The 16,291-nt window shown below is 58.3% G+C and overlaps 1 protein-coding gene across 7 annotated transcripts in view; it reads left to right on the forward strand.

Annotated features, from left to right (window-relative positions):
• Nucleotides 1–2,932: 2,932 nt before the first annotated feature.
• TP73 (tumor protein p73) overlaps nt 2,933–16,291 on the forward strand; it is a 28,502-nt gene continuing 15,143 nt past the window's right edge. For 3 of the 7 annotated variants that reach the window (XM_086476241.1, XM_086476242.1, XM_086476243.1), the window contains exons 1-2: nt 8,440–8,478; nt 12,237–12,482. In XM_086476241.1, coding sequence (XP_086332367.1) covers nt 8,440–8,478; nt 12,237–12,482 — 285 coding nt within the window. Of the gene's footprint in view, nt 2,944–4,552; nt 4,649–5,946; nt 6,071–8,439; nt 8,479–12,236; nt 12,483–16,291 lie in introns of those variants that run through there. The other 4 variants (XM_086476244.1, XM_086476245.1, XM_086476239.1 and 1 more) reach the window with 3 other exon arrangements.

Below are 16,291 nucleotides of genomic sequence, written 5' to 3' on the forward strand. Positions count from 1 at the left end.
CCGGGGGAACGCGAAACGCTTGGGGAGCCAGAGCAGGTAGGAGGAAAAAAACGACAAAAGGAAACCCCTTGCTATTTTTGTGTGGGGGTTACTCAGGGAGACCCTCTCTCCAGCGCTCGATTACGCAGCTGGAAGATGATTCGCGGCCGCTTTGCTTCGTAGGCAAATATTAATATTAAAGTGTCTTGGAAAGTTTGCTCCCAAGTGCCTTAGATCTGGAGTTACAGCACTTGTGGAGGACAAACTGTCCGAGCCTTGAATGGGGAACGCAGAGGTGGGGCTGGGTACCGGCAGGACGCTGAGGCTGGCTGCCCACCGCCGGGTCCCGAGGCAGGGCTGATGCTCGGCCGCCGGGGAGGGAGGGAGGGTTGGCTGGTTTAGCCTCCTGCCCCATCACGAGCTGCCTGTCGATGACTCTATCTGTCAGAGGGGATTTCTGTCAAACCTGCTTGCTCCTTGGAAAGAAAATTGGTAACAAGCTGCTGGACCCCAAGGAGGGCTCCTGAGATTCCAGTGCGCTGCGGGAAAGCTTACTCGCTTTCGGTCGCTTTTGCAAGCCTCGTTTTGCAGGTGTGAATTTAATAATCTGGGAGAAATAAGCAATAGCATGGGGTAGCGTTGGCGCCTTGGGATTTGTCAGCTTTTTGCAAACATGACTTTATTTGCTGCGGGCTGGATGAGCCTGATGGTTCTTGTTGTGCAGAGGAGGGGAAGAGAGAAGGTCCAGGGGCCGGTTCGCAAGCCACCAAGCAATATGCAGCAGCTTGATGTAGGAGCTGGAAATGGCTCTCAAAAGTCTTCCACTCTCCAGATGGGCCAAGAGTCTTGAGAGATTAGGAATGGCCCTGTTATACAGGCTTTGTTCATTTACCTCCCTTTAAGGTGGCTGCAAAATGCTGTCACATTTCATTGCGGGCTCAGGATAGTGACAGCTATGTAATTGCTAAGTGAAATAGCAGCAGATATGTCTGAGTGCCTGAAACTGAGGCTTCAAGTTAATAGTGAGGTCAAAGATGCCCCTTTGAGAAGCACAGAAACTCAGCTGCCAGGCATCACTCTCAGCAAGGCTTCAGCCCCTTGTTACACCCGCAGTACCATTCACTTTGCTCACATTGATGAAAGAAGGGAGTTGGATTTGTAATAGTTCTCAGAATATATTCAGACTGTAGCCAAAACACAAACCATGGGCTGAATGAAGCGCGGTTGAATATAGGCAAGTTCATCTGCTCTGCTTCTCCAGAGGGTTGTTCTCCTGTCTTGAGGTGGCTGTAGTGGACCTTGGTGTGTGCTTTTCATTGTCCTCCTGTCCCTGGGGCTGGGGGAGAAACGGCTGCTTCAGCTGAGCTGGGGCTGACTCGGCCTTTCGGATATAGCCAAAGTCACAGCAGTGGCGAAAAGTCTGAGGACGTGGAGTATTTCCATGCTAATCCCTTGGAAATCCCTTCAGTGGCAATTCACGGGGAAGGTGCGTGGACGGAAGGGACCGGCCCCCGGAGCACCCCAGCCCGCTCCCGCCGCCCTGGGGGGTGGCAGCCCCTACCTCGGCGCTAAGCCCCAACGCAAGCGGAGGCGGTGGATTGCCTCTCCGCGGGCTTTCTCTCGGCACTCCTGGCCTTTTTTCCCATGTGCAGTTTCCCTGCAATGCCCTGACTAGCAACAGAGGGAAGCAGCAACCCAGCGAACGGTGGAGCCGGCTGGGGGAAGCGTGCGGAGCAGAGCAGCTCTCCCAAGCGAAACCAGGCCAATCCCACCAGCAGCCCGGGCGCCCAGCACCGAGCCCCCTGGTTTGCACGCTTCGGTCTTTCTTCCTCTGCCACAAATCCGGTGCGCGTCCTGCCACGGGGTGCGGGGGTGCCCACCACGCCAAGCGTCCCCCATCGCCTCCCTGCTGCGTTGGGGCAGAAGGGACAGGGGACCCCTCGCTGCACCCTTCCCTGGGCAAAGAGATCTTCGGTTTAATAAGCAGGTTTGGGTCTCTGGAGATGTTAAATCCTCCTGGTGGGGGTTTGGCCACAGAACACTTTCTGGCAGAAGTCGGGGTGATACTTCAGGTCTTTCCTTTGGTGCTGGGAAGCGGGTGACATCAGGGAGCAGACACGGTTGTGGCAGAGGCGAAACAGCCCCCAAATGGACCTGGGGGGCTGGAGGTGGCAGAGAAGCTGAGCCTGGGCTGTGGCTGGTCTCGAGCTGACGTGTTTAGCCCCAGGTTAATTGCCTCCTGCTTACATAGCCTGTAGGCACTGGGAAGGTAATGACACCCAAGCCATCTAGTAAGGCTTCTCTAGCGATGTGGAATTAGTCTCTGAGGCTCTTCCTGGTTCACCTTGAATTAAGCTGTGCCCCAGGGCCTCCACTGCTTCGATGGGGCATCTTTTCCTCCTGCTGGACCTCACCATCAGAGCGCTTTCCTGCCTTCCCTGGCTGTGAATGCCTCCGCTGTTCATCGCATAATTAGACTCTGGATGGCACCTCCTTTTAGAGTAAATTACACCATCATCAGCACCGCTGCCAACCTTGGGGAACTCTGTTTGCAAAGCCTTTCATGGTTTTTATCATCTTAGATGCCCGCCTGTCGTTCTTGCTGCAGAGATGCTTTCCCAAGGTGTGCAATGATCCCTGCAGCAGGGATGAGCATTAACACCACCAACAGCCCAAACCTTTTCATACCATGGATTTTAGAGCTCAAATGTGAAAAGATACTGTCTCGGCTTTGCGAGCACCGATGATGCTTTGAAAGAGAAAGGGAACTTCCAAAACGCCCTTAAAATATTCAGATTTTTTTCCTTTCGAAAACGAGTGCAGCCACGTGGTTAGAGCTGGTGTCACCCATCATGACCACACAGCCGGGGCGGTGCGGAGGTGCTTTCTCCACTGAAGGGAAAGGCCTGGCTCCTTCCTGAACCTGCCGCTGCCCTGGGCCAGGGAAAGCAGCATGGAAGAAGGGTAAGGCCACCAGCAGTCACCTGCCTCCGCTCTGGGCTTTTCCTTTTTCTCAAAGCTGCTGTGTAGGTTCTTTCGTTTCTCTGCATGTCACACGTGGGACGAGGAGGGATGGGAGGACACCAGACTCTCGCTGCTAGCTATTCTGCGCTGGGACCCGTGGGGAACAAGCCCTCCTCTGCTGGGGCAAACCCTCCTGGAAGAGCATCTGCGGATGGTGTGTCTCGCAGATGCGGCAGAAAGCAGCCGGCGGGGGACACCGCCCTGCTTTCGTTTTCACTCCCGGCCCCTGCAGCCACCCGGTCCCCAGCTGAGTCAGAGGGGCCCGGGCGACCCCGAGCATCACTCAGTTAGAAAGCGGCTGCCCTCGCGCTCGGCAGCTCGAGCCCCGAAAGCAGGAAGTTTTCAGGCTTTCACTATCGGATGTCGGTACCGAGTCAAACCGAGATGCTGACCCTGGTGCGGGGAAAAGTTGTAGCTGGGTGGTGCCTGGGGCACGTCCATGATAACCAAGGCAGGGAAGCGGTCCCGCTGCTTCCAGGGAGCGGGTGAGCGAGGAGGAGGGTGATGGCACGGCGGGGCTGCCAGCAGAGGAAGGCAGCGTGGGGCTCAAGATGGCTCCGCGAAATCTGCCGCTCCTGCCGCTGGGGTCGGAGAGGTGCTGGGCACAAAGGGAGAGCTGAGGTACGCTGCGTGCTCCCTTCCGCGCTCGGAAGAGGCCAAGAAACCTTGTCCAGGGGCAAGAGGAACAGACTGGACTGAGGATGACTCTGGTCCTGCCTATGCAGTAGGGTTCAGAAGGCTTTGGCTGAAGAACGGGCTTTCCCACGGACTTCCCGTATGCGGTCCCGGGTAAATGGTGTGCTTTCTCCCAGTAAAGCAGTGTGCTGTCTCCCAGTAACGCTTCCCCGTCTGCAAAGCAGAGGCAACGTTCCTGCCTTGCCTTACTTGGGGGGAATAATATTCCGTTCAATCATGTTTGCAAGCTGCTTAGAAGTGGGAAGGCCATTTTAACGTCTGAACAAGTAAGATTCAGGATGTCTGCATCACGGCTTCACCATAACCTTGCACTGTGCATCTGGGTGTCTTACTTGTCTTTATGCCTTTACGGATTTGTGGGCATTTGCAACTAGAGCTTCCTGAGAAAAATGCATTAGCCTGTTGGAAAACAATGTTTCTGGGATAAAAGCTGCCTGAAATGGACAAACCAGGATCATATATTTCATCTGCCAGCCCACAGGGTACTGCCCGCGACCTGGATTTGTGGCACTGGCACAATTCAGAGACAGGAACGTCTCTCCCGTATTCCCCAGATTTGCAGAGCAGGCTTTCCCCATCCCTCCGCTGGGCCCGCTCCTGTACAAGCCGTCTTTTGGTGCAGCAGACCGCAGGGCAGGCTAAGCTGGGATCGCCCCTCCTGCACGCTGCTCCTGGCCTGCAGCCTCCCGCAGGGGTGAGGGGCACTGTCTCCCCACGATGGGTCCTTTGGGGCTCCCGTCCTTGCTGTGCCGCTGGGAGAGAGGTGGGAAAACTCCTGCTCGCCGCTGGCCGCCTTGCTGACGTGAGGTGTCACCCTGGCGATGCTAACCTCGCTGTTTCTCTTTGCCCCTAGGGTGATTTATCCTTTGTCAGACTCCCCCTCTGTGAAGATGTCCCAGTCGTCGCCAGCTGATGAAGGCACGACGTTTGAGCACCTCTGGAGCACGCTGTAAGTGCGGGTTATCATCTGCCTTGAGGTGTGTTCTGAGGCAGAAGTGGCCCTTTGCTCTGCGATCCATGTTAGCACACGGCATTTCCCGAATGGAGATGAGTTTCTTTTGCATGCTCCGGTTTTCACACGCTCCTTTTCCACATTCAGAGTTTTACCCCCAGACTCGGATCTCTCTGCTCAGACCATTTCCTTTGCCAAGCCCCTTTGCCCTGGTGACACCAGGCAGTGCAAAGACAGTGGAGTGTGCAAGTGCTGAAAGCAGAGCCCCACAAGCCTTGTTTGTGGGTGTTGGATGCTGTTTCTCAAAGGGCTTGTGCAGCCACCAGCGTTTTCGAGGTGCACGGTAAACGCCACGGCAGGAGAGCTGCCAAGCGCGGCGCAGCATCCTCGCAGCACCGTGCGCGCCAGAGGTCAGCGTCGGGGCACGTTTCCTCTCGCTCGAAGCAAAGGTTTGGGGAGCAGAAATGCCTCAGCAGCAGCTGGGAAGGGGAGGCGCTGGCTCATCCTCGCACAGAGGAGAGCAGCCGGGCCACCTGCTCTGTGCCCTGCCTGCTGCAGGACCCCCCCGGCTGTGGCAACACCCGGTGTCCCCTGCCCGTGTCCCCGGGGCACAGCAGGGCTGCTCACGCAGGCAGCCCTGGCCACCCGTGGCTGGGTACCCGCACGTCTGGCTGGTGTTCCTGAGCCGCGGCCCCTAGAGCTGGCATTGGGACACGACAGTGTCTGTCTCACACACAGGGCCACACGGAGGTGGTGTCAGGGCCAGAGCAAAGGTCCTCTTTCAGCTGGGACCCTTGCCTGGGCTGTGGCAGGAGATGCTAGGACCAAGCCTGGGAGGATGCGCTCTTACTCGCGAGTCTTCACTCATGCGGTCACGAGGCTTGGTGGCTGCCTGATTGAAAGGGATATTTTCTAAAATTAAACATCTTCTAGTCACACCAAGGCTTTTCCAAGTCTTCTGGCCTTTAAGCCTCACTCTCTAATCAAGCAAGGAAGGACTGGGCTTCATTTCATCCTCTTTCTTCCTTGGTGTCCTCTCACTCAAAGACATCCCGAGGTGACAGATAAGCCAGAGCAGCTGGGTGGATGAAAAACTTCCCACCTCCGCTTGCTTTACCCACCAGGCAACAGTTTGCCTGGGCAGAGCCTGCTCTGCCACGTGAAAATAAAAGCAGAGGATGGAGGGAGAAGTCGGGAAGGGGACAAGGTTCAAGAGAGTCGCAAGTTGCTGGGTGGTGGCGGCGCAGGCTGCGCTGGAGAGCTAGGAGGCTGACTGTGCCATCGCCTTTCCACAGGGAGCCAGACAGCACCTACTTCGACCTCCCTCCATCCAACCACGCAGGCAGCAATGAGGTCTCCAACCGCACGGAGGTCACGATGGACGTCTTCCAGATGAGAGGCATGAATGACTCGGTCATGGTGAGTGTGCTCAGACCGCCCAAACGGGAGCTGTATCAAACGCAAGCTGGTTTTCCCCGCACTGGGCTGGGGACCCTGGGGTAGGAAGCGGGATCCTTGCTGGTTCGTGAGCGAACGCGAACGCTAAGGGTGCAGCGCTGCTGTGGTTTGTGCAGGGTCTGATACCCTGTAATCGATGCCCGCTCTGCAGGGTGGCAGCCGGGTGGTGCAGCGGTCCGTACGATAGCGGCTGCTTATTAACGGATAACATCGCTGCACGCAGCAGCAGGGGCTCTGCGCTGCAACAGCCGTGCAGCTCGAGTACCTCGGCAGCAGAGAGTGTGATTCACCCCGGTATAAGCACGTTGCAGAGTAAAAGCCGTTCGTAAGCTGCTGGCGAGGCATTGCTGCTGGAGGGGCACGTTGCGCTCCCAATGCCCAGCTCTGCTCCCACCACGTCCCCAAGGGTCCATTGCCATCGCCCTTCCCTCCAAGAAGCTGGTGCGACTCCGTCTAAGGCAAAGGGTTTGAAAAGCACAACGGGCATGCGAGATGTCCGGGTCGCTTGTGCCTGTTCGGTGGCAGGGTGGCCTCCCGGGAGCATCCCTGAAGCAGCTCCGGCCGTCGGCAGCATTTCCCTCCAGAAAGCCACCGTTTCCCTCCTCGCCAGCTTGCATCCCCTCCCCCCCGTCCCCTTTTCCCTCGCTTTTCGCTCGCTTTCCCTCCCTTCCCCGGCCTTTGTCTGCAGCGGGCAGGAGCTGGGCAGAAGGAGCAGGCGGGGCGGGGGTGCTAATTGGGGAGCTGCCCCTCGCTGAGCTTGTCGTCGCCTTTCTTGCTGTTCCAGCTGTAAGCGAAGCCGAGCGCGGCGGGAATCGGTGCAGCCTGCGGTGCTGCCAGGGCCGGGCGAGCCCTGGCCTTGCCGGGCTCTGAGCCCAGGCTGGGCAGAGCCGGCTCCCGGCCCTCGCTCGGGATAATGAGCCGGGAGTAAATATTTACATTGGCCTCATCGTGCGACCGAGCGCTGAGCTTCCAGTGAGCCGCGGCCAGCTCTGGCTGGCTGGCATCACCGAAACGCATGGCAGGCTGACACACAGGAAAAGAACTGCACAGATAACGTGGTGCCACCGGCCTGAAAGACAGGCAAGCCACGGGAGCTGTAGCGGAGGTGCTGCTCGTCCGTGCTGTGATCCTGCTGCTCGTGGGGCTCAGCGCTGCTGGAGCAGGCGTGCGGGGAGCAGCGGGCGCTGCGGCACCCAGCGCTGGTGCTGATGCTCGAACACTCTGTGAGCTGCCTTCCAGACAGGCGTGGTGCTCCCTCTCGGCATTGCATGGGCACTGTGCTGCTCCTAAAAACCCTGTTTCAGGGTCCTGTGGGAGGAGCTGCTGTAATTAAAGATGTGAACAATTCCTCAGCCGCCCTTTTCGCTCAGAGACAGCAGCCTCAGGACTGGCAGCTTGGGCAGGGCTCTAGGCTTTACATACCGCGCTGCCGCTGACCGGCTTGGGCGTGGGTCTGCGTGTGCACACCCGTGCTGGGAGGTGGGCGATGCACGCTGGTTCCACCTTTCAAAATACTCCTTGAACTGCTTATCTGCTTCAGTGTGCAGCCTTCCACGGCGGGGTCTGGCTGAAGGAAACACCATTCCCCCACCTGCCTCTAGTCAGAAGGAAATCTTCCTGGTTACTCCAGATGTCTGTCTATCCATCTATCCATATCTATCCATATCTATCCATATCTATTCACATCTATCCATATATATTCACATAGATATCTATCCCTATCTGTTCATCTAGCTATCTGCCTAGCCATCTATCCCTGCCTATCCCTACCTATCCCTACCTATCTATCCAGACAGGGATAACTCCACATATCTGACATATGGAGGTATTTCAGAGTCGCAGTTTTGTCTGGTCGATGCAAGGGCAGCCACCTCGCTCTGCTGGTAAAGGGTGCTGGCCAAATGGGTTTCTAGCCCAGCGCAGCTGCAAGCAGCTTTCTGGAGTGGCATCTGGCCGAGTTTGATGATGGAGCTGGACCCCCGCGCTCCCTGCAGTGGGAATGGTTGGTATCGCCCAGTCCATCACTGGGCAAGCTGGGGCCTGCCCTGTGCTTTAATGAATAGTCATGAGGGACAGAAGGGGTGGGCCCCGTTTTGTTGTTGGATGCAGCTAGTTGACAGAACTAAGGGAGATGAAAAAAGCAAAAAAGCCAACACACGGCGCACACGGGTGGCCAGTGCAGCATCCCTGCCGCTGCCCGCCCCGGCCCTGCTCCCGCGCTCCCTCCTTCCACCTGCCTTCCCGCCCCGGCCGTCCCTGCTGCCGCCCCGACCCCATGACTCCCGTGGCGGGACGCTTCCCAGCGCTCTGTGAATCCTGAGGCGACTAAAATGCTGTACATTAGCGACCCGATGCAGCATTATACCACGGTAAGGTGCTCCTTGTTCTTAATGCCTTTTCCTCGCTGCTTTTATCTGAAATCATCCTCTGGCGGCGAGGCAGGGGCTGGGCACTGGCTCCGGCTCTGCCTGCTGCGCCTTCGCGCCCACCACTGCCTGGGCCATGCCGGGGACTTGTCACCGTGCAAGCCTTTCCCCGTCCCGTGGCGGCACGGAGGAGCGGCGGCTGCTCCAGCCCCATCCGTGAGCTGTAACCTGTGCCAGCGCGGGATGCTGCAGCTGCGGCGGCGCGGTCGGCGTTACTCTCTTGTTTTGCCTGAGCCGGTGCTTGCAGAGCCCAAGGTGCAGTGTAAACCTCTGGGGCAAAGGGGTGCAGGCGTCCGTGCAGCCGGCAGGGGAGCATCCATCCATCTGAGGAATGCCCCGTGGTGCTGGGCACCACCAGCACCAGTTTGTTGTCCACTGGGGACCTCCTCAGCCGAGCTCACGGCATGTGCCCGCGACCCCAGGCAGGATTTCCTTCCCTTAGATTAAAGCCTCTGGGAGGGCAGAGCAGATGATGCGGTACCTGCCCTACAGGCGATGCATTTTCAGCCCCGTCCTCAAGCGCTGCGGTCGCTGCCTTAGTGAAAAGGGGTTTGTGTCTGCTCTCGGGCACTCAGAAAAGTCAGGTATACACATAGGCACAGCCAGAGATGGAAAGGTGCGGTGCTGCTCTTCCCCACCAGAAATGACTTCTTTCCTCTTTTTTGTCCTGGGTGTGTTGGTGCAAAGCACCTACCTGCCGGGTTCGTTTTGTGCCGTAGTGCTGCTACTCGGGAGGTGGTTGCTGCAGTCATGTGAAATTTCTCTCTGTGTGTGTATAAATACGTGTGTGGATGTGTGTGTATTTACAGACGTGCACACACCAGCACTGTGCTGCGTTTGTTGACATACATACACAAACACCCCCTTTGTCTTTTAAGGAAATGTTTCCAAATTTAGTCAATTTTGAAAAACAAGTTGGTCATTTTCCCCCCTGCACCTGCCTGCAGGTGTCTCTGCTAGCGGATCTGCAAAGCCCCGGTGCTGGGGGCGCTGCCGGTTGCTTTGGGCTGGCAGGGGATCCTGGCTCAGGGCGGCCAGCCAGGCTCGCCGAGGTGCCGCTCTGGGGCTCGTGTCCGCGTCGTTTGCGCAGAGGTCGCCGTTTCTCCCGAGGGAAGGCTCTCTCCCGTGCGGAGGTCAGGATGCTCTTCTCAGTGGGTCCATCCCGATTCACCTGCCCTTTAAGCTTTACAGCCGCAGGCTTCAGCTCCCACAGTCCTGGCTCCAGGCACCGCAAACTCACCAAATCACGCAGGGGTGACTTCTGTGGAGTTTTTCCCGGCCGCTTCCAAGGGCCGCCTCACCCCCAGCCCACCCTGCAGCTCCCCAGCTCGTGTCTCCCCAGCAGCAGACATTGCTGGGAGGTGAAAGGCTTCCCGGTGAGTTCCCATGTTGGCAGAGATGAGCCGCCGTGGTGGCCCGCACGCCGTGCCCTGCCGGGCGGTCCGGCCGTAGCCTGCTTTCCCTGAGTACGCACGTACGGCTGCAAGGGTAGCGCTGAAGATCGCCTTGTTGGCTCGTCGAGCCCAGAGCATTTACTCTCCACTCATCCCTAAAAAAAAAGGCACATGGTGGGGCCCAGGGCGTGCGTGCAGCCCGTTCCCCGGGGCCCTCCCCTTGTCCCAGGAGAACAAACCGGCTCAGCCGTCATACTCCTGGATCGTTCGGGCTGCCCTGGCAGGCAGCAACCCCTTCTCCCCTTGCCGCTCTCCTCCTGGTCGATGACCCAGCTTTGCTTTTCAGGGGTGGCTTGTGCTGCACCCCTCCCAGCCGGTGCCACCCGCCGCCGAGGCTGCCCTGCCCTGCAGCCCCCGGCAGCTGCCTGCAGCCGGGCGGTTTCCCGGCTGGACGATGAGGGCTTTCCCTGCCCATTTTTAATGCCCGTTTTGCCAATGTTTCCCATAACTTTTGCTCCAGGTGAAGCCTGGGATTATGGAAAGCTTGGATGAGGGTGGTTTGTCTTTGGCTGGGCTATTTATAGAGCGGCGAGAAGGAATAGAGGGGTTTACACACATATTTTAGGGGAGAAAATGGCTGTATGTGTAAAAGCAAGCCAGGTCTTGTTCAGCATTCCTCCAGTTAGTCACAGGCTCCAACGACCTTTGCGAGAGATGCAGACAACAGGAGAACTTCCCTGGAGAAGGTTGATTGCCTGTAAACCATTATACATCGTAGATGTTTGGGTGAGGTTGGGATCCCAAGTTAAAACACGTCTCTTGATTCCTAAGCCGTGAGCCTTGCAGCCCTTCGGAGGAGAAGGCGGATGGCTGAGCCGGCTGGCCGTCCCCACGGCCACCTGCCAGTACCTCCTGGTTTACCAAAGCTGGTGCTGGTGGTTGGAGGGACGGTCCCTGCCGGGGCGCAGGGGTAGGAGAGTGGGGGCTGAGCTGGGTGAACTGGGGAGCGCAGGCGGGCGGCCCCATCCCTGCTCCGACGCAGGGAGCTGTAGGGAGTTGGGATGACGTCGCGCGTGGTCACCGGTGGAGCCCAGGCAGCCACCAGCAGCACCCACCTCTGGGGCTGGCAGGACGCTGCTGGCTTGCAAATGCCGGGAGAGCAACCCCTGAGCAACTGGGGAATTGCAGATTTTGGGGAAAAAAACCATCCCGCTTGCTTTAAGAAACAGTGACATTTGGGATACATTTTTTTAAATATTAGTTTATTTCTCTACCACAGAAAGAATGATTTTTTTGGGTCTGATTTTCAGGTGAAAGATTAAGGCCACTTTAGCCGCATGGGTTTTGAGAACACAGCTTTGCTCAGGCTATGCCTGCAGATAGAGAGCTGCCAGCTTTTGCTGGGAGTATCCGACAGTAACTGTGCAGAAAAGGAATATGAAAAAAATTGTAAAAGGTCAGGATTTGGTCCAGCACGCCTGGAATAAGAGCTAGTACATGCATAAATAGGTGCATTCGCTCTATGACCTTCCTGCAGCGTGCTGCACCGCAGCTACGCGCTGTGCAGGTTTGAGGTTTTCCCCAAATTAGACCTGCCTCAGCGAAAGCCGCTGAAAGCAAACATCCCGGCTAGGAAACGGATTGCACAAACCACCATTCAGAGCTGGCTCTTCTCAGAGAGACGCTTCCACAAGTGGCGTGTGCATGTGTGCGTGCGTTTGCGACCAGCGAGGGCATGCGGGAGCCGGCTGGAAAGCAGGTCGGCCGCCGAGCGACGCGGTCGCAGCGGGAGCGGTGCCTTCCTCGGAGGGCTGGTGGTCGCCTCGCCCTGCCGGGGCACCTTCCCCAAGCCTCGGTGCTCCGGACCGCTGGAAAGGCCACCGTCGAGCGGAGCCCTGTGGTGCAGGACGGGGCAGTGACTCCCCGTCTCGCAGCGGGACATTCTCCCACGCCTGAGCAAACCCCAGAAAATCCCTGCCCGGTCCCTTCGCTGCCAGAAGCGTGGTTTGGGATAGGCAGGTGTGCTAGAAATCCAGGGATCTGGGCACCTCGCCGCCTCCGGTGAGGATGGAGCGGGTAGAAGGGGGTGATTGAAGCGTTGGGAGTTTATCCCTTGCACAAGTGGTGACCTGTCCGAAAACCCAGGTGACCCAGGCCGGCCCTGTTGGCTGGCTTTCCCGCGCGCTGGCCCTTTAAGGAGGCTGTAACAGGACACCTGGATCCCTGCAGAAGGGTGGCTGAGGTTTCCATGTCTCTAAACTGGCTGGTGTTTTCTTTTTTTCCTCCTCCCCTTTTCCCTTCCTCCAGTCCCAGTTCAATTTGCTGAACAACAGCATGGATCAGAGCATCGGCAGCAGAGCAGCCTCCACCAGCCCCTACAGCTCCGAGCACACCTCCAATGTCCCAACGCATTCGCCCTACTCGCAGCCCAGCTCTACCTTCGACGCCATGTCCCCAGCTCCTGTCATCCCCTCCAACACTGACTACCCCGGTCCCCACCACTTCGAGGTGACCTTCCAGCAATCCAGCACCGCCAAGTCGGCCACCTGGACAGTAAGTTGCATGTCTTCTTGCCTTCGCGAGAGAGATGCTTGCTCCTGCCGACGGCGTTTCTCGGCCGGCCGCCCGCAAACACCCGAACGTCTCGGTGGTGCTTTGCTGCGGGACGCAGAGCGCACGGTCGTGCGGGGCGGCTGCAGGACGCAGCCACCACCCGGCGGGGACTTCGCCTGCACAGGTGGCCCCGGGAAGCAAAACGTGCAGGAAACATCAGCGCTTTGCTTTTCGGGGATTTTCAGCCCTCTGTTAAGCACAGCGGTTTCACGTGTAACCTCTCTCGCAGCAGTTCCCTAAACTGCAGGTAAATGTCCCCGAAAATCACAAAGCTGGAGAAATGTCCTGGGGAAGTACCTGCCTTGTTCTCGTGGTGCTTCCCTGTACATTTGCCAGCGAGCGCTGTCAGAGACGAGGCAGAGGGCGAGACGGACCTTTGCTCACATCTGCTGGGGCCGTTCTCAGCTCCGCCGTAAATTCTTGCTTGTCGTTTACAACCATTTTTCGTCTCGTATCGGAAGAGTGACTTCATCTCTAGAAGTCCCGGCAGAATGACAGAGTAGGTGTTGAATCACAGAGGGGTCGCTGCGTGGCATCGCGCCGTCTGCGCTGCGGGCGCAGCAGCCTGCTCCTCGGTCCGCTGCCGGTCTGACCGCACGCCTGCAGCCTGGCAGAGGAGCCCTCTGCAGATCAGGGACCCAGGAACCAGGCAGAGCGTACGAGGGATGCTTTGCTTTTTGTGGCAAAAGATCTTAAATTCACACCCTGGCTCCCGGCTCAGTGTCGCGCTGTCCCTATCTTTAAGAAGAAACGGCACTCGCAGCCGGGGTGGGAGGCTTTTCTGCAGCGGGTGCCTCTCCCCAGCACGCTTGAGGCAGGCGGGTTTTCTCCTCGGGGGAACATTAGCAGAGCAGGGAGGCTGGGACGAGACAACTGACACAACGAGGGAGCGATGGGGTTTCCTCTGGGGCTGCGGTTTGACATTATCACGAAACGGGCAGAGCAGACCGGGAATGATGTATGAGCCCGAGGTGTGATAATGACCTCTGGTTTTGGAAGCTGGTGTGAGGCAGCCCTTCCCACAGCAGACAGAAGGAGTCCTCAGATGCTTTCGTGTAGGCAGACCCCGGGCCGTGGCTGGCGGGTGCTGCTCTGCTCCCACACGGCTGCTCCCGGTGTGTCGCGGTGGGAGCAGGCAGGAGGGGACGGGCTACGGCAGCTGCCGCAGCGCCGGGTCTGTCTCCTGCGAAAACCAACGGGCGGGCGGGGTGGGCAAAGCGGCAGCAAGCCGGCAGGGAGCTGGCGTTTGAGCGTGGCCAAATTCACGGCTGGGGCAGCGGAGCAGCTTCCCTGTCACCAGAGCTTCATGGCTTCACCGCTGCGTCTCGCTGACCGGGGGCTTGGGACCAGCACCGCATTGAAATACAACTTGCCCCCATAGGAGTGGTTAAGTCTTCGCTCTTTTCCACTGTCTTTCCTTGCAAGATGTTGCTAAAGGATGCATTCATTAGGTGTTGAATAAACTGAAGGTCCTCAGGGTAGGATGTGACTCCAGCTCACTCCTGTCCCTGTTGGGGAATAACCCACATCAGAAAAGGCAAAGCTGCACGGGACCTGCACAGGGAAAAGAGGCATTCCCGTGCCACAAAAGCATCCAAACGGAAACCAGACCCACAGTGATGCGGGGTGTCTTGTCCCAACTGTCCTGGCGTGGAGGGCTGGGAAGCGTCCGATGCTCGCTTGCCACTGTCCCCAGCTAGCGATGCCCGGGGGGTGGCTGTGGGATGGAGCGGACACAGCCAGGGCCGGGCTGGGTGCTGCAGGGCCCCCTCGGACAGCCCTGCGGGCAGGGGGTACTCATGCAGGTCAAAAGACAGAGAGGGCACCTCCTAAAGGTCCGCTCTGTGTGCACGTTCGTTAGCAGGGAGGAAATGCCCTTCCCTCAGCCCAGGCGGTGCGTGTCACAGCTGCAGGGAGTAAATCAAAACCAGCCCCTGAGGTCTTTTTGGCCAGTTGTCCCCAGAAGAGCAGAGGGAGCAGCAAGAGGCTCCCCGAGGCAGTCCCACATACCCAGGGGAGCCCGTGAGAGCCCCCTTCCCTCGCCAGAGCCACCCTAGCCACCTGGGGTCTTGCCACAGCTCTAAACTGAGCCCAGCCTGTCTCACCATCGCCCCGCGCCAACCGTGCTCCCATAGCTGTCGTGTCCTACTGGGAGCTGTGCTAATCAGGCCAGGGTTGCTTTTTTTCTTCCCAGCCTTTGTGTCAAGGTCTCCTTTGCGTGTCAGAGCAGCCGGTGCCACACGGATGCTGCGAGAGCCCTCCTAGCCTCGGGGGAGCAGCTGGACGCGGGAGATGCCCAGTGAACATGCCCTGGGCAGCCGTAAGCACCTGCGGAGGATGAACCCGCCAGCCAGGGCCGGGAGCCGAGGCTGCCGAGTGTGCGGCTGCAAGGGGGGGGCCTCCCGGGAAGCGGTCCAGAGCGGAGGAGTTAAGTGCCTGAACTGGCTTTAATACTTGGCAAGGCGGTCAGCGAGATGTGCAGACCTCTGGACCGCGGTGCCGGGGTGACTGTGCATCCCCCAAAAGCAGGCCGGCTGCAGGAGTAGTGCCCCTCGGCCCAGGCTTCACCGCGCTGAAGCTGAGCCTCGCAGAGAACACAAGTGGCCCGGCAGTGTCTTGCACCTTGGGGAGTGTGGGGGATGTTTCGTCCGAAATAGTAGGCGCTGCAGGACCGCTGAGGTGGGTGCAGGCAGCCCGGCTCGCCGAGCCTGCCACACAAAGAACGGTCCTGCTGCGGTGACAGCCAGATTTGCTTCGTCTCCTCCTGGCTGACGGCTGTCACAGCCACGCAGCTGCATTTCTTGTGCTGGGACACGGGGCTGCCGCCTCCCTCCCGCCCGCCCGCCTTGAGCTCTGCATTGCCACTGCCGTGCTTGGAAGTCTGACCTGCTTAAATGGGGAAAGGAATTCAGCAAGAAAATAGACATTTTACGTTGCCAGTCAGTCACTGTACGAATAATGACGTGTGTACAGTGTGATTCCCTACCTGAGCTGTGAAGGCACGTGGAGCAGCGTCCGAGTAAGAGTAGGAGAGCTGCTAGGAAATGCAGGTGCTTGGGCTGGGGGCAGTGACACCTGACAGCTCGGTGACGGTCCAGCCAAGGGTAGCTGCATTAACCATCTTGGTGCGCCAAAGGACACGCAGGGTTTGATTCAGCACTTGGAAAGAACCAACAGTAAAACGCGCTTCCTATTTCATCCGCGGCTAGGGAAGCCTCACGGCTTCTGAAAGCTTTAACTGCACCAAAGAGTTTCTGCCAGGACCGTGGCAAGCGTTGGCCATGGATTCGGCAGAGCCGCCTTGCCAGGCAGCGTTTCGCAGCAGCAGGGAGCCCTCTGCCCTGGAGGAAGGCTCTGCCAGACCGGCAGCTCCGAAGGCCTCCTGCAACCTGGGGTCGGATCACGGCAAATCCAGCCAAGGAGGAGCTGACAGCTGGCGCACAGGCGGTGCCAAACCCAATAGTTCGATGCGAGTCGTCTTGTCAAAGGATTTGGTATAGCTTTTTGACAGAATCATACGCCTCGGTTGATGGAAATGTGCAGCCCAATAGACTCCTATTTTTGAAGGGTTTTGACTGAATCCCTCTGGCTGTTCCTCTGGGAGACGTGGCGTTATCCGTTCTCCCATCCTTAGGAAAGGAGGCTCCTAAGGAGCACAGGGCTCGTGGCCAAGGACCATTTGGAGATGAGCTGTCTGCCCGGGGCTGGCTTGCTCTGCAGGGGCTGGGGGCTGGCAAGTGTCACCTGGG

This window comes from Leptosomus discolor, chromosome 20 (assembly GCF_034619465.1).
Source record: "Leptosomus discolor isolate bLepDis1 chromosome 20, bLepDis1.hap2, whole genome shotgun sequence".
Lineage (NCBI taxonomy): Eukaryota > Metazoa > Chordata > Aves > Leptosomiformes > Leptosomidae > Leptosomus > Leptosomus discolor.